Source organism: Ammospiza caudacuta, chromosome 3, assembly GCF_027887145.1.
Source record: "Ammospiza caudacuta isolate bAmmCau1 chromosome 3, bAmmCau1.pri, whole genome shotgun sequence".
Lineage (NCBI taxonomy): Eukaryota > Metazoa > Chordata > Aves > Passeriformes > Passerellidae > Ammospiza > Ammospiza caudacuta.
In genome coordinates, this window is record NC_080595.1 from 54,056,229 (window position 1) to 54,078,220 (window position 21,992).

The window sequence follows — 21,992 nt, forward strand, 5'->3', positions numbered from 1 at the left end:
TCTGGTAGTCACTGGTGTGGCACATTAGAGAGGACAGGGATCGAGAATGACAAATTTGGCAAATTTGATGGGTAAGAAAGTGTGTCTGTGTATAATCCCTGGGGCCTAGATACTAGCAGCCCTGCTGTGACTCCAGCTGATCTGGTGGCACCAGCAGCTCACTGCAGAGAATCACATGAAAGTTCCTCTGCATTGAAATGAGCATGGGAAACTGAGGGTTTGAAAAGATAAACAGCTGTGTGTGTTGGTGTCACAAAGCAGATGCCTGTTTCAACGAGAACAAAGAAGTAATCTCTGTTACCTTCTGACTAACCATTTCTAATGTAAGCACTCGTCTCTTATGCCACAGGCACATTCCTAAGGTGTTGCTCTCACTGCCTCCTCATGCCCCACCTAGCAATCCTCCTGTAAACCTGGTAAACTGGCTAAGTCACTGTGCAGGCACCACAGTTTAGTGTTACAAAAAACCCCCAGAGATTCTTATTTTGCTCTACCCCAGCAATTAGAAACTGAGTGATTTTAACAGACACTCAACAAGAAACAGACAAGTACACTGGGCTTATGGCAATTTTAAGGAATTTTCACTGCGCTGCATGAAGCATTTGTAATCTCTCAGAGGGGAAGAAAAATATTGCAGTGAATCCTGTGAAACTTTTCAGTACTGCCAGCTAAAAAAAAATCCTGAATATGTGCACATATCACTGCCACCCTGAGAGGGAGAATTCTGATGTAAATATTGGGAATTCAAGTTTTCTTGATTCTGATAGTTTCTCCACCTAACAGCCTCTGGTGAAATTTATACTCTTGGCATCTGTGTTTTTCATTCTCAGTATCAAAAAGCAGATTATACCAGCTTTCTAACATTTGATATATAGATGGATAGTGCTGGAAATGTACAATCGTGAAAAACTATAGGTAGAAACCCAGTGTTAGTCAAAACTATATATTACAATAACTTTGAAAAAGAGATATTCTCTCCAAAGACTACTAAAGTTCCAAAGAGAAGCAGGTGCAGAATTCCTCGGCTGGAACAGCTGGGTATTTGAGTGGTATTTCTGTAGGACCAATGGGTATCTGGAACTTTTCTTACCTATGGGACCTGTAACTTGAGTGACTGCTAGCCCTGGAGGGAATTAACTGGAGAAGAGTATCAATTAAGAGGCGTTTTTAATAGAACAGCTGAGTTTCCAAAGATCTGAAGGACTCATTTGCCGCCATATTGCTGAGATGGAATTGCTTCTTCTCAGGCATGTCAACGGAGAGCTTCAACAGTCCCAAATGACACCTGAGACACCAACTGGTACCACCAGGGGTCTGAGCTGCACAGCCAGAAAGCAAATTAAGGGCTGACAGTTGAGGTGTCAGTCATTTCCATCCCAATGACTGACATGACATCCTATAGGTGAAAGTGAGCTACTGAAAAAGTAAGGTAGGAAAATAAGCTGAAAAAACTGTATGAGGTCATTCTGACCCTTTGAACCTTTAGGTCAAGAAGGGGGAAAAAAAGTACATGGGGCAAGAAAATCACAGAACCAAAAAGACTATGAATTGCATCTGTAAGATGTAAAAAAAAAGGATTGGATCTGTAAGATGGAAAAAAAGGATTTAAATAATCCAAAGGAAGTACACACAAAGCATAAAATTAGAAGACATTTTTGGAAACCAAGAGGACAGAAACTTTTGGTTTTGGGAATAAAAAAACCCCATCAAAATGCCTGTCAGAAGAAGGAGGAATAAAAAGGTAGAAAAGATAAAGATATTTTCCTGTCCCCTGATTTGGTGAGGTATGTTTATTAGGAACTGTGGTGGAACTGATAGTCGGGTCTGAGACATGCTCCTCCTGCAAGACAGGGAAGGAGTCTGGGACAGCAGAAGCTGCCCACTGGTGTCTGGGACTGCACTGGTGCAGAGCTCTGGAGAAACACTCATGTTACTCAGGTAACTTGGAACTCCCACAAAAGAAAGTTAGCGTGAGCCAGGCCCTAGAGCACTGACACAAAGAAGGGACCATGGAAAGGTGGAGAGAATTTTGCTGCCTTCACTTCCTCTGGAGAGCTGGAATGCGTGAAGGGAGCTGATGATAACCAAGAGCCAAAAAATGAGCAGGGCCAGTGACAAGTTCTTCCAGAGAGAAGCTCATCTCTACCAAACTTCTGTTTGGGAATCATCTTGTCTGAGGGGAGAATACAGGCTTGCATATAAGGTACCATCTGAAGAAGACATCTAGAGACAACAGATAATGGCAACAGAGCAGAGAAACCAAGAGCACTTGAAGTAAAACATCTCAAAGTTTCTCGCTCTTTCTGCTGTTTTGACCTAACACTGACTCCATTAAATATGTATGTAATATTTATGTTTTGTAAGACAAGGAAGGTAATTCAAAAGTATGCAGAACTAATTATTTTTCATTGCTGTGTTTGGCAGAGAGAAAAATGCTTTGCCTTCTGTTACTTTGGTGTCACTCTGCTAAATAGTATTGAAAGGGCGCTGCAGTTAAAAAGCAACTTCAAAAAGGAACTGCCATCTCTAAACTGGTAGACACTTCATATTCTTACTGTGTCTCAGAATCCCATCTATCACATTGCATTTTATTTATGCAGAATTCTTAATGCAGAATTTTCCAGTCTACTCAGAGAGACTGGTTCATCACTGGAAGACACCTGTGAAAACACAACAGCACTTCAATGCTAAAAAGCAGGAATGTTTAAAGATACTTCGAGCACACGGGTGAAGCTAATGTTTCCTTTTAGTATGTCTGGCTAAGTTCTATGAGGGCACCACATCCGGTGAGCTCAGGCCAGCAGCCAGTGCAGGCTTTCTCTTCTGCCTGGTCTCCTGCTCCAAAGGACCCAAAGCAGCCAAGGGAGAACCCCAGCAGCTTGGCCTCACAAAAGTTCTTCCAGGCTCTCTCACAAGAAATGAAAATAGTCCAAGCCTGGTTGAAGCTTTGAGGTTCTCTCAAGTTTCTGCTTCCTTCTGAAGGATAAACAAGAGGTTACAAGAATCTGCTGTATATGTTGGTTATTTAGCCTGCACGCAGCAACTCTAGTGTACCAAGGGACTTTAATCTTTGTACAAATATTATAACCATTCACAGCAATGCTTTAGGGAAGAAACAAAGAGATTTATTCAGCTGAAACCACAGGGAGAATGTCAATAGGCATAATGCAATTGCTTGATTTGGAGTTTAGTCCGGATACTTGTTCCGATCAAATGAACTGTGGAATGTCTTAAAACAACTCCTTGTTTGTTTTGGGACAGCGTAAGAGAAACAGGGAATGGACTGCTACAGAAATATTTGGGGAGTGACAGGGGAGAAAAGGCAGAAAGAAAAGTGCACTGAAGAGGGATGGGGAGATGTGCAGCTATTCCCAGCCTTGCCAGCAGCCTGGTGGCTGACTGGCTAGGTCACTTCACTGCAGCATGTCTGGTTTATCCAGGTGTAAGATGAAGACACTATCACTGTTTTCTAGTGCACCTTCTGTCCTGTGATGGAAACCAATACGCTAAGAGGATGGATACTGCTGTCACAGAGTACTCCTGGCATATAATTTGCTCCCTGGAAGAGATACAACCACCATGGAAGTAACATGGAGCTCCTCAGACAACTTATGCCCTAAGGCAGATGGCTGAAGCCCCATGCGCCTGCAGGTTAGGGGTAGGGAAACCGTCCAGAGAGAGCTACTACAGCAGGATACTGCCAGTCCACAATTTAAAATAGAAGCCAAGGAAAACCTTCAAGCAATGCAACGTGAAATGTGCTCAGCACAGACACGAAAGACGAAAATCAAGGTAAACACTTGTCACCCTTAGCAAACAGATTGGCAAGTCATAAACTTCTTTGAAGGTATTAATTGAAGAATTCTTTATAGGATAGATGCCAACAGCATTCTCAGTTTCCTCCACCAAATACAACTACAGTTGATGTTTTCAAGCATGAAACATCTTTTTGAAGTGGTCATAATGTAACCTTAACATTTTGGAAATGCTTTCTTGAGGCAGTGGATTCCCATGGCAGGGCACTGTTTCATTACAGATGCTGAAGGAGCACAGCTCTACTCACAAACTTCTCTGCACGAAATTGTCTGTTTCTTGCCTTTCTCTGTGCCAGACCCTCTAGCTCATTTCAAACCCATTCAAACAAGCCACAGATTTTTGCTTCTGTTTCTGAAAAATCCAGAAAAATAACCAAGAACTGAAAACATGACTAAAAAAGAAATAGCTGCAACATGCAAGGTAGTAAAATTTACTGAAATCATCAATATATGAGATGATTTCACATGTAAAGCACCAAAATGAAGTTCTGCCAGACTATTTTAAAACATATTCCTCCTCTACAGAGAGGAAAAAAAAGGGGGGGGGGGGGGGAAGAATATTTAATATTTTTATCTGTGAAGTTATAACCTGGGAAAAGCTGAAATAATTAAAAAAAAAAAAAAAAAAAAAAACACAATTTAAATCAAAGAATTCTGCAAAATGTGAAAGATCTGCCAAAACCCAGATTGCTTGATCAGCTTTGAATTCACATCTACTACCAAGTGGGAAGAAGATAGGTCACATTTACACTACCTCAGGCAGTCCTCCTTCTTAATAAATGCAACTTACCTGGCTTATTAGCTTTTCCATATATTTACAGGAAGTTCCCTTTCCTTTAGAATAAAAGGAACAGCTAATAAACCCAGGTAAGTTACTCCAGTCATGTAACACTGATACTTAAGGGGCTGCCAACACTGAACTGGAAAAGAGGTTTTCCACTCTTGATGCAATCCTCTGCAGGTTCAGGAAGGCATCCATAAATTGATTTACTCCACTAAGTAATTACTCACAAGCCAAAATTTCTGCTCACTTCAGTTTTGCTTTGGTGAACATCCTGGAGAAGATGATCAAATCTGAAGGAAACCATTAAAGTCCAGACACCTTACAGTCCTGCAGGTTTTCATTGTACCAGTACACCATTTTCCAAACACCTTGTTCCCTTTAACAGATGGAAGTGAACAGATTAAAGGTCCCAGCTTCCCAATGCAAGAGGTGGCAAGGAGGCACACACATATTTGGAACTGAAATAGGCTATCAGACTGTATTTGGTTTCATGAGCACTGGTGATGATATTAGTCGAGTAATGATAAGCAGTGACAATGAACAGTGGATGGAATACAGTTCTGATGAGCCATACCTAGCTCCTTTTGTAAGTTGTCAGGGATTCCTGTAATAGTCTTTCTCCTTTTGACTTTCTTCGGCCGTCTTACCACCGTGTCTGTGTAAATTAGAGACCGCCGAATGCTGGCCTGGCGGTCGAAATTCTCCCCTAATACATGGTAGAACAAGCAAAGCAACATTACTTCCAAGCACACTGACATCATGCACTTTCTTCCACTAGTTTTGTTGTAGAAATGGAAAAAAAGGCATTAATAAATGGTGTTAGCTTGGTCCTACAATGAAGGTTTACGCTGAAGGAAGATACAGCACACTGTCACAGTAAGGCTTTAGACAAAAATATCCATTACACAATACTGCATGTTTTAAAAGGAATTTTGAATTCCTGAGCCCAATACATATTTGGTGAGAGCAGCTCTAATTCCACAAGCAAAGAGAATCCTTGCTTTTATTTGGCCCTTCATAGCTTTTTCTGTGGTTTGTTATTAATTTATTTTTAAGTAATGAGCTGCAGAAAAAGCAAATCTGCTCATGAAAATGAAGGATCACAATGGTTTATGCAGGAACAGACATTGCTATTGGCAACAGCTATTACGATGCCTTTACACAGCTCCATCATTAATTCTCACGAGGCCCTTTTTTTTCATTCCAAGTTCCTCTGAACCTGTCAAGTGTACTGCATTTCTGGTGTTGATCTTTTAGCACGAATACAAATAAGAACTACGGAGCACACAGAGATCAAACCGATCTCGTGGACTCATAAATATTTCAGGGTGAAAGCTGCTTAAAATTGAAACTTTACAGATGATTGTAAAAATATACAATGCCGAGAGCTAAAAAAAAAGTGTAAGTGCACTTTGCCAGACAAAGCCGTATGATGACCATGTGCTGTATCATAATGGGACCCAGAAGCACCACTATTATAAAGAAGCTTTTCCTTAGGAATTCACTTTTGTTTAGAGGTTTATAATTTGGCCATTTCACTAGCAGTAAGATAAAGACTGCACTACAGATCACAAGCTAATTCTCTGCCACTTTTAAAACTTTAACAGCTACCCCCTGTAGCTCACATAGAAGTTCCCTTTTTACAAGTTTAAGCATTTTAAAGCACTGCTCAATGCCCTTTAGATAATCCATTTAAAACTTAAAGGCAGGAAAACCTTGATATACATTGCACATTGTTTTTTTCAATTTTATACTTTTTTTTGAAAAGTCATGACCAAATTATTTACCTCTAAAAAGTGATTAATGCACAGTAACTAATACATCATAAAAATTACCCCTGGCTGACTGCACATCAGTACGATGTGTGTCGTGCAAGTAGCATAGCAAACCTCATTGCCTCTACAACAGTTAAAGACACAGTCATATACTGAACTACAGCATGTGGATTTGTGAAAATGCAAGGGAAAAAATGCAGCATTTTCATTTACCATGTTGTAAATATAAAGACTCTGACTCTGTTTGACCAGAGCCTTGACCACAGGCCACACTTTTGCTGAGTGGAATCCTTGCAGTTACAAAACGCCTGTTTTGTCCAACTTTTGGATTAACTGAAGTCAGATTAAGGGAGGAGGCAAAGCCCATGGGAACTATAAAATTGAGAGCTATGGATCCCACTGGCTTAGAAGTCCTGAAATATTGAGATAAACTATCCACTGTCTTGGGCAGCACCACTATTAGGATGTTAGGACCCATATGGGCAAAAGTCAGGACATTAGGTTATCCTGTCCTGCAGGATGATAAAAATAATTCTAACCACGTTATATAAATCCAACAGATTTGAAGGAGAAAGTTTTGCATCTCTGAACGTATCTTTATCAACTCAAAGGCTGACAATCATGCCCAAGACGGTGCGTTACAAGAAAATTGTAATGTAGCTTTGAATAAAGCCTTGGAATAAAACATAAGTGGTAAGCAGAGGGTGCAAACAATGAGAGAGTCTTTTATGTGAAGGCTCAGACAGCACAAACAGGATGGTCATGGAGAAATATTACTGTGTCAAATGATCCACCGTAACTTGTTCCAAATGAGCAACCTAAAAGCTAACTCAATCAATCCATCTTGAATGGCTTTTGATACACAAAGGCCATGACACAAATCTGTAGAATTTCAAAACAGCAACTTCAGTGAAATCCAACAAGCAAAATCAGAATGTCTCAGTCTTTTTTTCTTTCTTCACTGTCGTCTTTTTCATTTTAGAAAATATTGATATCAACAGTAGATGTATTTTACAGATTTAAGAATATTTTTCTCCTTCTCTTACGGGTTTGTAATAAATCATATATTCCTTATATACTTTATTCAGTTGTCTCTCATGCAGTATACTCAGTTTCCCAGTTTCCTTGGATACACAGAAAATATTTAAGTATGCACTTAAATCTCACTGAAGTCAGTCAAGCTGGACTCAAGCAAATGCTTAAATATTTTGCAGATTCCAGTCTGGCACTGATCACCTCCACCATTACCAGACTCCTCCATCTGGAAAGAAAGTTAGTTCCAGAAAGCCCATGAGAACAGACACCATTATATATACATATATATATTCTAACCCACAGGACATGTAAATGTAAAGACTGGCCACCACAGAAAAATTCAGTCCAAGCCCTTCCAGAATAAAGCTCAGCCCAGGCACTCCGAGACTGAAACTGCTTCCAAATCTGGATGTCTAGTCAGCAGCTTGTAAGCCTAATGCAATGCCCCTGCACCTTCAGGCTATCCAACAGATTTTTATGACTACTGTATTAGTTGCAATCTGTTCACCAAAGAGCCCTGAAAGCTGAACTCATGGAGCATTTATTGCACAGCCACGTGAGAGGCCTTTGTAGCAGAATCACTGCTAATGCACTGCTGAAAACGTTATCAATTGTCAGCAGCTTCTTCAGAGGTTAACCTTTTATTTCAGGCCAGGAGTAATAAAACAGAAGTTTTTTGACCTCTCTTCTGGGAGAGTAAGAAAAAGAGTGTGTGAAGGAAAAAGCCAAATCAAAACAAAAATCCTCAGTGGTTTGTTCTATGTTATGTTGAACAAACGGCACCGGATTTCTTGTCAGTTTTTTTCCTGCCTCGTGCAGTAACATAAGGAACTTCACAAAACAAAATTACTCCGTGAGTGGGAGAGAAGAGGAGGGAAGCAGATTGTGACTTTTTAAAAGGAACAAGGACAGCAGCTTTTTCTGTATGTTGTGTGTGGCTAACAAGCTCGCCTTGTTTCACAGTAGCAATACAATTATTTCAAGGGAAGGGGAATGTAGGGTGGATCCTGGAGACCAGATCACATGATGTAAAAGCAGTCTTCCTTTAATGCCCTCCCTTTCTATCTCTTCCAATTACCATGTTTAAAAGGGAGTAAGTGCTCAATCACACACTCCAGGAAAGTGAGATAAAATATGCATGTGCACCATTTCTACCACTAAAGTTGAGAATTGCTAAGTTTCCTGAGTCCTGGCTAAACGATCCAGTGGACACAAGCTTTGCTACACCAATCAAATTAAGCAGCATAATTTATCCAAACAAGGTAATGTTCCACATGATGCTGAATACATTCTATGAGTTATTTGATCCCTTTACCTCATTTTTCTTCTCATCTGTTGACTTCTCCCATATCTTCTGCAGTATGCAGGGTCATTAAATCAAACAACAGATTACTGTTTCTCTAAGTAAACTGTGTTCCTGCTGTCACAGTATCTAAGCCCTACTCAAGCTTATTGATTATGTCAGATTATCTGTTGTTCCCGTAACTTGCCTTCTGCATCTGTACCCTAAATTCCGTAGATAATACCCACTGGCCTAGTAACATTTCAGGATTGCATGTATTTTCCTTTTATTAGTTTCCCAGAGGTGGAGCATTCATAATTTCATGTTGTCTTCACCTGTTTACTTCAAATACTTTCTACTATTTAAGGAATAATTTGTTATTGATTTCTCAGGGCTTGCTGATGTTTGCTACAGCTGTCCTGTTCCTATACTACTAGATTATTTAAATACTATTAAATAATACTAATTAAAATACTAGTTTATAAAAATACAGGTGAAAAAGGCATTGGTAGTCATGAAGGGAAAGAGAACCTAATTTACTTTCAAAACAAAACCAAACATTGCAAGCTATTGATTGTCAGAGTAAGCATGGAGTCAGAGCACGCCATATGGCATTTGAAATAAATTGGATATTGAATATCATCCTGGCTTTGGCAGGCAAGCAGTCAGTTATTTGAATTAACTAATAAGAGACAATCTTGATACTGTGCAGAAAAAAAGGAGTTATTAAACTGAAGTGATAATTCCATCTTTGACAGAAATTCTATTTTACACACAATGAAGTATCTATTCAGCATTAGGCTTTAAGGTAATTTAACTTCCACAGAGTCAGAGTTCTGCAACTGTAAAATCAAAGAGCATTTTCAAAATGAAGAGTTAATACACAGTTCATAAGAAGAAGATGTGGACTATGGTTATGTAAGTGGAATTTCTTACATGGAGTATTACTCAAATGTGCTACCATCATTAACGTTTGCTGTTCTAACCCTACTCTCCCTTGACACCTAAAACTTTTGTTGCTGATAAAAATTAGACCCTAGAGCTTTTTTTCTTGATTTTTGTAACATTTAGTCTTTGGAACACAGAAGTTCCTGACTACCCTCCTCAAAAAAAATTTCTAGAAGAAAATCTTACAATATCATCAATACTGGATGAACATGATTTTCAATTACATATCCTCAGTGCAGCCCACAGCAAAACACTGCTATTTATCAGCCATCTTCTTGCACTTCATGAATATCTAACGCTGTTTCAAGTTCATATATTTTAACTATCTCTATTATTGACAATTTCAAGGGATTTTGATATTTTCTAATTAAGTTCAGATTTAGACTATTAAATGCAAAATGGTTTTCACAGAAAGGTGTGGTAAGTAATTGAAAATTCATGCATTGAATAAATGAATGTCGAAAGTCTAGCCAACTGTACGATCCCCTTTCATCTCTGCCCTCCCTCATCAGTGTAATGCAATTACTAAAATTAAAAGCCTACCAGTCACATTAATAGGAACCACATCTGTTTGGACGGCTTGTGCTTGTTGTCGCATTTTCTCTTCTGGCGTTGGCAGTGGGAGAGATTTAGTCCAGTTGGTTTGGGTGTTGATATCTGATAAGTCGTTTGTAGCTGGACTTTTAGGCCTTTTGATGGTAATAAGCTTTTCTTCTTCAGGGGGAGAGACAGGACACTACAAACAAAAATATATACAACACTGTGAGTTTACTACTAAAAAAAATAGGTAGGATTATGGTATTACTAAGGTGTTGCTGCTGCAGTCAGCACTGATTGCTTGTGGAGCAAAACACACCCTCACAAATATCACACTTTCACCTACATAAAGAGAAGTCTTAAACATACACAAAAAATGCACAATAAAACATCTAGTTTGCATTATTTCCAAGACATTTGATTAGTCTAAGGAATATACACCAATGAAGGAGAAAGGAGTGGTATTGCACACAGCAAAGCACAGTCACTAATTACACCTTACACACTGACACTGCAGCAATTAACCCTTCTCTCCCTGCACCAAGGTTTGGCTTCCCTTCCCCTCTCACTTCCTCATGCCCTATTAGGAGATGAGATTTGAGCACTGCTTTGCTCCAGCTGCACTAGGTTGCATGAATGTGTAAAGTCTCAGCAAGAATCCTGTTACCAAAAGACAGATTTTAGAAGAGCTCAGTAAAAGAACCAATCAGCCCACTCCACAGAATCATCACCCATGGATCAGTGAGGTAAGCAAGTAATTTTGCTTTGGTCTTGAAGAAACTCATGCCACAGTTCAAGGGGTTACCCATTTTTCAGGGGTAAAGCATTTAATATTATTAGTAGCCACAGAGCAATAATTTTAAAAGTCAGTTCTTCTCAAAGTGGCACTTTGAGCTACACTCAATTCCATGAAGTGTTTTATTTAAGAAAAAAAAAAAAAAAAAAAAGAAACAAACCACAAAACCCAACCAATAAAACAAAAATCTTTCTGCACGAGAAAAACAGGTTGCAGCAGCTTGTGCAAATCCCTCCACCAAAGTTGTAAGCCATAAAAAACCATTCCTTTCGGGAAGCAAATCTGTTTTCATTACTAGGTCTTTGCCTGCATGACAATAATGGCAGAGAAAGCCATGGAGCAGCTTTTTACTGACTGGACAGTACTTGTCCATCACTGGGGCTTCTAGCAGGTGGTCACAAACCCAAGTGAACCTGAGAGAAGCAGCAAGGCACTTCAGGGAATCCCAGAAACAGGAGACAAGGAAAACCTGGAGGAAAACCAATCACAGTCTCCTTCTGCCCCCAGACAAAACAAAAATGAGACATGGAAGAGGAGCTTCACAGCATTTGCAGCACTAGCAGAGATTTCTCTGCAACCTGCCGACTCCTCTGCTTCAGAGGAGTTTGCTTTGGGACCTTCCTCCCTACCACCAGACCAGAATTACCCCCCTCTTTTCTCTATTACTCTCTCCCTTTGGAAAGTCAAATACTACTCAGAACAGGGTTGTCAGTAGTGGGCCACTGCCTCTTCCCCCCTCACTGCTGCACAGGCATGGAAGGAAACATCACAGCTGTTTATAACAGAAGGATTTTTTATTCTTGTGGGTGTTCAGAATAAGTGATCGGTTTTCTCTTGTACCTGAGTGCTATTCAAAAGACATGCCCAAACACTGTGCTACAACATCTGTTTATCATTTCTGATTTTAATTTTCTTCCTGTTACTATGAGGAGTTCCCACTGTTTATAAATAAATAAATAACCATTTATTCATTCTGTTATGCTTTGACTCTATATTCTTTAGGACACAGTCCAACACTTTAATAAATAGAAAATAAAAATAAAAGCCACTTCCAGGCAAAAAGTAAGAGAAAAGTAGAAACTATTCAAGCAACTCTAAAAAAAAACACTTCAGGCAATGAAACCATTAATAATATTATTCTGTGGTTTGGAACCACACTTTAAAACATGGTAGTTTTTCTTCAAGGAAATAATCAACTTCTGACAGCCCTGAATTTTCTTCCTCCAGAGGCTGTGGAAAGGATAGATACTGCTCTGTAGGTAAGGTCTCAGCCCAGTGAAAGCCCTGGCAGTTCTATCAATACAACCTTCTTGGAGGACACCAGTACTTTTTCAGGCCTCTGCTGTTTCTAAAAGGCTCTAAACCCAAGTAATAATACAATGTGCTCATCTTTTTTCGAGAGTGTGTCCATACATTGTTTACATACATATACAGTGTGGGCACATATATATGTACTTACAAACACAAGGATTTTCCCACCTCAAATTACCCAAATTCATAAACACCTTCATTAACTTAAGAAATCTGGGACAGGCATGCCATTGAAGAAGGGAAAGCTGCCTCCAGGCCATGCTTCCCCCAGTTAGGTTTAAAAAGTGATCGAGAGAGAGAGAGAGAGAGAGAGAGAGAGAGAGAGAGAAAGGGAGAGAGAGAGAGAGAGAGAGAGAGAGAGAGAAAGGGTTTGTAAGGAACACGGCGGGGGGGGGGGGGGGGGGGGGGGTGATAGCCCATCTGCCACAGCACACATGTGGATATGGACTTGAAGAAGTAAGCTAGGGTTGAGGCAAAGAAGTGTTGCTTTCCCTGGTCCACAATGAGCTTTTGTCCACCTGAATCAGAGAGACCAAGAGAGACACCTCAAGCACAATTCTGCAGTTTGTTTGGGGTGAGGATGAGCACCAGTGACCTTCAAATGCACTGCCTGCTTGACACTGTCAGCATCATTGTCACCTTCAGACTGCACTTCAGTGCCAGGCCTCAGCTGTCATGCAGCAGTCTCCAAGGGCTACTCCAGTCCGTTAAGTGGCAGAGATACTGGTTACAAAGCCATGCCTCCTTTCCAAGGAAATTACCCAAGCCAAGCAGAACAGGTTTTTTATTACAGTACACAAACAGAAAAACCGAAAAAGTGAAGCATCTGCTACAAGGGAATCCTAATTTTTCAAAGAATGTGAAACATCAATCAGAAATTTTGTAGAATTAGAAGCGGAGAAAATTTGGGACAGATGGAGGAAGACAGAAATAAGTCAGGTTATATGAGTATATAACCACTGAAAAGCAACTGAAAACTCAATGGTGCAGTTGAGTTCAAAGCAGTGTCAGTGAGAACAACCTACTGACATAGCACACATACACATACTTCCACAAAATAATTCAGTAGAAGAGATGGAAGTGGTTTTGGGTGTAGGCATAAGTGTTCACATTTCAAATGTAGGTCCATTTTCCATGGATCCTGAAGAAACATGACTGTCTCTACTTATATCCTTTTTTCCAAAGTACTCTCAGAGACAATGGTATACGAATGACAAAGCTGTGCACAGCTTTATTACACATAGAGGAAGGCAGCAACTCATCTTTCAGCCTTCTTCAGACAGAAATTATTCACCTCTTTAATCAGGATGAAAATGAGATTTACATATTTTTAGCAAACATTCCCAGATTTACGGGAAGCCTGCTGGAAGATGCAGTGAATTGCTCCTGTGTGACAGGAATGTCTTCTCTAGTCAGGTCTGCTACACTGGAAGAAGAATGAGGCATAGCTGATCATAAACTCTATGTTCATAACTTATCCCATTTTTAAAGCATCTCCGAGTCATAATAATTTTACTGCCAGTCTTAATGCCCAAATCCCTGGAATGGGTTGTTACACTTATCCCCAAAGGAAAATCTGTTGGAATTCATTCTTTTGCATGGACATGGTAAGGGATAAAGGTGGGATGTGAAAGCAGCAGCCTTGGACCTTGCAGTGTTTCCACAAACATGCACTAGGGGGGAAAAAAGCATGAACCTTCAAATGGCAGTTAAAATAAGAATCCAGGAGAAAAATGGCCTATAAATATCCTATAGACAAGCTATATGGCTCAGTGAGCTGGAGCCTCTCTGACACCTTGTTGACATATTGTCCCCCAGCCAACTCAGCTGCTGAGATACAACAAAAGAGTTTCACTATCTCAGCACTTTCATGCTATTTGAGAGGTCCCAGATGACAAATGAGTTTATGCTATGTATCTTGCAGCACTCTCTGCCTAAATAATCTGTTTATTTTAAATCTTTTTTATATAACAGGCGTTTATGCTACAGTATCTACAAAAGGATGGAACCTCCAGGAGAATTTAATCCATCCAAATTTTACTTTTCAGCAAAGAGACTTCAAAACTTCTAGTCATGCCATTTATCCTACTGTCTACTAAAATCACTTCTAAAATCATAATTTATCAGAAAAACAAAATAAATGAAAAAAAAACAGTGTTGCAGGCAGCAGCCATATGAGTTCAGCTGTCTGTTATATTTGCCAACATCCTATTTCTGCCTCCAGTGTCTTACTAGGTTTGATGGCTTCAAGAGCCATTTTTCCAACACCAAGGGATCAAGACAACCAATAACAGGGAAAAGAAACCCAAGACCCAAACCTAGCCAACTGAGAATGGCACTTCACATGCCTAATTCAACCCATGGGGTTTCACACTGTCTCATGGAACACTGCCAGATTATAAATTTACATTAATTTACTTTAGATGAATTAGTCATTGACTCTTTTTGGTGTCCTCTAGACCAAGGTCACCAGTCTAGTTCCCTCAGTTTTCACAGACAATTCCATTTTATTACTTCTACACACACATCTCCAGCTGCACTAGCCAGCACTGCTATCGTACTAAATTCTTCACTTTATAACCGTCATTGTGTCTCAGTAAGGAAAGAAATTTTGTCAGTGAAATTACTGACTATCAAACAAGCACTGCAGAAATGTTATTTTCTTCTTCCTCTACTCTGTTGTAATGGGATAAAAACCACAAGAAGACCTGTACTGTTTGGAGCTCTAAAAGCTTATCTAATATTTGCCTTAAGATAAAGACCAATTAATTGTATCAAGGTAAAATTTAAAGATACTTTTTCCTGAATATTCTCTCAGCATTGGATGGAGTCCTTGCCCTTCAAGAATGTACCCAGTTGCTTTCTAAACTCATGTAACCTTTCAACATCCACAATTTACCCCTTACCATGCACAGTCTGAGTATGTGAAGAATTACCCTGTTTTCTTTGTTCAAAGTTTTCTGTACTCACCTCCTTATGCTTTGGCATTTCATGTATTATGAGCAGCTGTTTCAGCTCAGTAAATGGCACAGTATTTTAAAAAATCAAACCCCTGTAAACGGTATAAAATACATGTGCTGCTTACAAGAGCAGTGCCATGCAACTGCAGCAGAGGGGCAGGGAGGCCACCTGAGGACACCAGCACCATCTCCAGCTCTGCCAGACCTTACACCTCGGGGCTTTTTAGGCATTCCCACCTCCAAAACTGCAACTTTACCTCCTCTTAGCAGCAAGTAAAGTTTTGCATTAGACTTCCTCAAATCAATACAGTTAGAGCACTTGTTTCCACTTAAGATACTGAACAGTTTAGTGCAGAAATTGGAGAGATAACTAACAGTTCAGTTGATCACAGAGGCAAAAATACACTCTCACCCCATCCCACACCCCCTGTCCTCCAATAAGGGAAGTTAAGTGTTTCTTCACCCAAAGCATAACTATCAAAGCAAAGTTCCTAAGCCAAATGACATGATGTAGGGAAAAACACCATGAGTTTTGAGTGCACAAACATTTTCATAAATGGAATAAAGAAATAATATGTGCAATACTGTATGCTTGGCAGTAGGTATTCTCTGTAGTTCATATTTATCATTCAAGAAAGACACATTCCTCCAAATTAGTAGAGTTTTTCCTTGGCTAATTAAAAGCCAATGAAGCAGCCAATTAAATAAAACGTAACGCCGATTTGGGGAAGGGTTTCAAAGGAGACAAATGTTAATAGACAAAAAAGGGAATAAAAAACTCTGTGAACCAAGCAAATACAGGATTACTGTACTGCAGACAAAAAGGAGTACAGAGGAACACAAAAGAAGCAAACCTGGCATGGGACTCTTCTTTAATTGGTTTTTGTTTTTTTCTAAGCAGAAAAAAGCAGCAGGTAACAACTGAAGGCTAAGAGCAGAAAAAGACTGCATATAGGCTAAATACTACTGGTAACATCAAGCTGCAGATATGGCAGCTGGATGGTCCCACCTGTGGGCAAAGTACCTTGTTTTTCCAGGGAACCAAGTTACAGCAGGCGCTAATGCAAGACTGAGAGATGCAGTCTAACAGACTAGACTGTTGAGTGAGACAAAAAGAAACAAAGAGAATGAGTGGTAAAAAGGGAAAGAAAAAGAAGTAAGGAAAAAAAAACACACAAAAGACAAATACAGTTAATATACACATGCATACATTTCAGAACACAAGGAGAACTGGAATTTGATCATGAACATTTCAAAACATCTTTCACACTAGTAAAACAGAGTAATACTGAAGGACAGAATAGCTCCCAAGCTCTGTCACCAACAGCAGCATGTAAGATACAAGAAAGGAGAAGACTGGTCACAGTATTGAGATGTAAAATCCAGGTAAACCAATTTAATCACCAACAAACTCAATTAGGATCAGTACTACACTGGAGCTTGGCCTGTGTTCCATTAATCTAACTTGTAAGAATCAACATTAAAATGGCAGATCCAAACACTTTATTTCATATCAACTTCCACTCAGAGACTCCAGCTTTCTATGTTTTCTAATTTTGTTCATTCATTTGACTCATTCAACGGACTCATTTTTGAGTTGGGCCTGCTTCTCCTTAGTGGTTTTCCTTTGGAACAGCACATGTTCTGCTTATGTTAGACACTTCCTAAGCTGAACCAACGTACTTGGTGGTGTGACTATTACCCTCTGCTGACAGACATCCACCTCCACAAAACCTGAAAATGCTTGTGGATCAACACCTAACAGTGGTTTCATATTGTCTCCACTGTGGACAGACAAGCAGAATATCTGGCTATGATTTTTAGTTTTAGAAGCAGATTAAAAATAACAGGGAAAGCTGGTTTCCTTTGGGATATTACCCATTCTTTTTTGCTGTAAGTTGGCAATTATATCAACCAAGAAGTTTATGAACAGTAAAGAGGTATTCATCCACCCATCATTATTTTGCTGTTCTCAAATTTCAGTTATTAAATACTGCATGCACAGAATTTAAATGTTGGCTTTTTTGCTTTAAATAGACAACAAAGCTTTCCTCTAGCAATAAGGAGTTCACATTTTGAATCACAGGATTTTTGGTGACCCCAGTTCCACACTGTTACAGAAGAACTCTCCTGACAGCTGAAATATGACCCCCTCAAGGCATAAGACTTATTAGAATTACTTGGCTCTTAACCAATAGGATAATAATTCAAGGTCAGAAATTTGTTGTGGTAAACATTCTAAAGAAAGTAAAAAATCTTCTAAAGAAAGATTAAATATTTACAGCCTTAAAAAAGAAGTGCCAATTAAACAGAGATATTGGTCAAAAAATTCCACAAAAAAGAAAGTTATACAATATTAATGGAGAATCACGCTACAGTTTACAAGAAATTTATGTCTTTGTGAGCTGGAAATAAGAGTGGCAGGGTTAAGGCGAAGGTTCTGAGATAATCAGTAACAGCCAAGACTGTCAGTTTGGCAGCTATCTTTCTCCACAGCTCTGAATCATCCTTTCAGCTACAATATTTAAAGGAACCTATTCCAATTTGAAATGAAAGTGCTATCCTATATTTAAAGCATACTTAGTTGCATTAATTTTCTCCAGAATGCATAGAAATTGTTAGTAACACATTACGTTAACACTCAAAAAACCCTTAACCAAGAAAGGATGACAGCTCTCAGTCTCCAAGAATTCCCACCCATGCTTATATACTTTCATGCAAATTGTTTAAAGGAAAGTGTACTTATATTTTTTAAATGTTACATTAGTTTTCCATGTGCAGATGGTTTTATGCTGCACAGCACTGGCCAGGACAAGCTGATGGCATATATGTATGCATTTATGTGCAGGACATTAATAGCAACAAACAAGGTGTTAATACTTTCCCCATTGGAAATCATAATTCCAGTGATCTCAGCAAGGTTTTGCAAATTACCATTATAATGTATTCCACAGTATGAATGTGCTTTACATTCTCGGCTCACTGCCAGTACATACCACACACAGCTAAACAAGATGCTCTGACATTCCCTGCCAATACCAGATAAAATGCAATCACCACCTGGACAAGAGACTCTACATATTCCACAATACCTCTTATTATGTGACTAAAACCCACGGAGGATAAAACTCAAAAACACTGTATCTACTAAAGTGCATTCTCAGGGTCTGCACATTTTGTTGATAAAAGTTATTTGGTCCATGTTACCACAGGGACATATGGTTTAGTAACAATTCAAAGAAATTAAACTCTGTTACAAACAAGGATATCCTCCCACTCTCGAAGCAAGAGCTGTTTTTGGCAACGTATTCTAGAATATCTCTCTTGAAAATGCTAGGAGCTCTGGCATTTCAGTTTTAGGCAGGCACACACCCCAGCAGTAACATCCTAAACCACTACACCACAGTCAGCTTTTCCTTCAGAGCCTACAGGCATAACAGACAAAGGCAGGAGAGCAGAACTTTTCTTCTTCAGAACAGTAACACAACTTAGGAATTCTGTAATTGAAATCCATATAAATTCATGTACAAAGCAATATGGCTTCATAACTTTCTTAAAACTTGTGATCAACTGTTCCTTCTCTTTATTTTATTTATTTCTAGATTCTAAGAGTTGAGATGTGGGGATATAAGCAAGAAAATCATGAAGTAAACTGAAAGAAAGGCAATAAACCCAACTTACTGGACAATCTTCATTTTCTGGATGCCTTTACTAAACAGTTGTGATGCATTAGGACAAAACCCCTACCTAACTGAATAACCACCTCCATTAGCAATTCAAAGTGTGCACCTATCCAAGTTACAATTCAAGTATGCTGATGGCTGCTGAATAGCTCTTCCTGCAATTTAGCAGCTACCCTTGCTGGGGTCTTCCCTCCAGAACATTACCAAACCCCTTCTTTCACACTCTGAACATGCCAGTGGGAGCTGTGTATCACTGCATGGGTAAAAATGGGAGTTTTAAGACACTATGAAATTCAGATTAACTACTGTCACGGCAATTCAAAGAAATAAACATCTTTGTGATCCTCTAAAAATCCTGCCTTAGTTGAACAGTGTTATGGCAGGCAATTACCCTGCACCACACAAGTATTTTTTCCAGTGCTTTTCCCCCCACCATTACCTTTTGTTCGATTTCTTCATAATCATCCTGGTAACTTCCACAGATTGCACTGGAGGACGAGGAGAAGGTGGGGCCCTGAGAGTAATACTGCGAGCTCCGGTAGCCATCCCGCCGCAGCTTGTCACACTCTGCCAAAAGGAAGAGAAACAGGAGGTTCAATCATGGCAAGAGCCATTACTGCTTATGCTTGGTGTTCAATGGCATTTAAGTACTCAATGTTCTTCTGAAAATGTGTACCATGCATTAACATTGCCTGCCCCAAGTGACAGAACCCAAGGGCGCGTCCCTCATATTTGTATCTATGTTTCCTCCTCTCTCACATATGTGACATACGTAAGCCCACACAGAGCGTATTAACCCGGGCAACGGCAAGTGCTTTGGAAAGAAGGGGGAAAGAGATTTCTTTATTTATTTAAGTGAGGCCTGGCTCGGTGTCTTGACAGATGGCAGCATCTTGCAGGATGGGAGATGGATACATGAGAGTAACTCCAGGGGTCTCATTTGCCGGGCCGGTAGACATCTATTATATGCCTTACACTTGAAATGATGATGATGTTGCTCACTACTCAAGCACCATCTGCTAAATAACTTTGGCACTGACCACTTGTCTTGTCTTCCTGTCTGTGGAAGAGACCATTTACTATTATTTTGGAGAAAGGAATGCAAATCACAGGGATCTCAAAATTTTGTGTTGCTGCAGAGCACATGTAGTTTAATACTACAGAGTTTCTAAAGTTCATAAAGTGTTCAGAGCAGACATGCAGCCCCACTCACAATAGCCAAAATTCCAGTCAGCATAGCATCCCCCTCACCAAGTTTTCCACAATCATCCTCCTGTCTCCTAATTGATATTCAGCGTGATTGTGCTAAAGAATAACAGACGCCAGAGCATAAGGAAAAATTAAATGTTCAAGATGCAGCAACCAAACTCATTCGACCAGTTAGCTTTACACTTTCAAAGACAGATATCTGAATCTGCTGAAAGATGATGGAAACAAGAGAAAAATTAAGTATTTGGTGTATTTCCATTTAAGGAAGTGAAATTTCTGCACAATACACAGGCACTATCACCACGCAAAGCACTTCTATCATCACTTGCTGGAGAAGGCCCTTCTGTGATTATATTATCTGTCTGCCTATCCTGATCTTCTGAATACTCCTTAAAATAGAAAAGATGCAGTGCTTATACCAAGGGCAAGGTTTTAGAGAGGCTTTTACCTGGCAAATGATTAGGTGGACTTACAATGTGCATGTCCAGCATACATGACCTCTGTTATGCCCAGATGCTTCTGACACCAAGGTCTGGAGGATTTGTGCTGACAGGTTAACTGATCTACAGGAACCACAGATCTGTGAGGATTTAATCAATAAGGACTCTCCTGTATCTGCACATGGACACTGAGGAGGCAAGCTTACACTGACAACCAGCCACTTCCATTGGTGCAGGACATATGTCCTTGCCTATTATCTCTAGTGTGTCCAAAAGGGCAGTATGACAGGAACCTTTTCTTCTCTCTCCATTCAAGGACCAGCAGCAGTGTGGGTTTTGAGATCCAAATCAAGAGCTGTATCTGAAGATCAGAGGCCTGGAAACCCAGTTTACCCATTCCACATGTGTGAGCATGCTGACATTGTGCACATCTGGCCAACTGTTGCTGTACTTCAGGGGGGGGCTGAAAAATGACTGTCAGCAACCACAGCAAAGCAAATTCCTCCACCGCCGTTCCAAATTTGGTACTGGATCCAGCCAGATCCAGCACATAACACTCACAGATGTGAGCACCCTGATGGGTTGTTTGTTGGTTTCAGCTACAAATGAACAGGCTAAACGAACTGTGGCAGAGCAAGACAGTCCAAAGACTCGCATCAACTTGTAGCATGGTTAACACGCAAAGTTGTCAGCTTAGGCACTGCAACTTTTACCTTTAGAGGAATCATCAATCACTGCCAACAAACATGAATACAACCTAAGGGGGTGTGCAAGAAGGCCATTATTTTTCCTCCCATTTTTGGACTGAGGCTTAGAGTCTTTGCTGGCCACTCCTGACACTCTCCAACATCAGACATCATGGCACACCCCCAAAAAAATCCTGTGGTGGTCTGACCTGGGCTAGATGCCCACCAAAGCTGCTCTATCACTCTCTTCCTCTGAAGAGAGCTGGGCAGGAGAGAGAAAATATAACAAAAGGCTCATGAACTGAGAAAAGGACAGGGAGAGATCACTCACCAGTTAAAACCACAGGCAAAACAGTCTTGATTTAGGAGACTTGGTTGAATTTATTACCAATCAAAATAAAAGCATGCTAATGAGAAGTAAAGCAAATCCTAAAAAACAAACTCCACCCACTCCTCCCCTCATTCCCAGGCTTAACTTTATTCCCAACTGTCTACCTCCTCGGCACTCAGCAGCGCAGGGAGATGGAGAATGAGGGTTATGGTCAGTTGATCATGTTGTTCCTGCTGCTACCTCCTCCTCAGGGAGGTCATTCCCCTGCTTCAGTGTGGAGTTCCTTCCTTGGGAGACAGTCCTCTAAAAACTCTCCAATATGAACCCTTCCCATGAGCTACAATTCTTCACAAAGTGCTCCAGCAGTGGTTCTCCCACGGGTGCAGTCCTTCAGGAACAG

At 40.0% G+C, this 21,992-nt stretch overlaps 1 protein-coding gene across 1 annotated transcript in view; it reads right to left on the reverse strand.

The window, feature by feature from the left end:
- The window catches only part of NHSL1 (NHS like 1), a 173,458-nt gene that overhangs the window by 12,093 nt on the left and 139,373 nt on the right, over positions 1-21,992 (reverse strand). The window contains exons 3-5 of the mRNA XM_058802079.1: positions 19,366-19,493; positions 10,183-10,375; positions 5,174-5,305 (exon numbers count right to left, since the gene is read on the reverse strand). Coding sequence (XP_058658062.1) covers positions 5,174-5,305; positions 10,183-10,375; positions 19,366-19,493 — 453 coding nt within the window. The remainder of the gene's footprint in view (positions 1-5,173; positions 5,306-10,182; positions 10,376-19,365; positions 19,494-21,992) is intronic.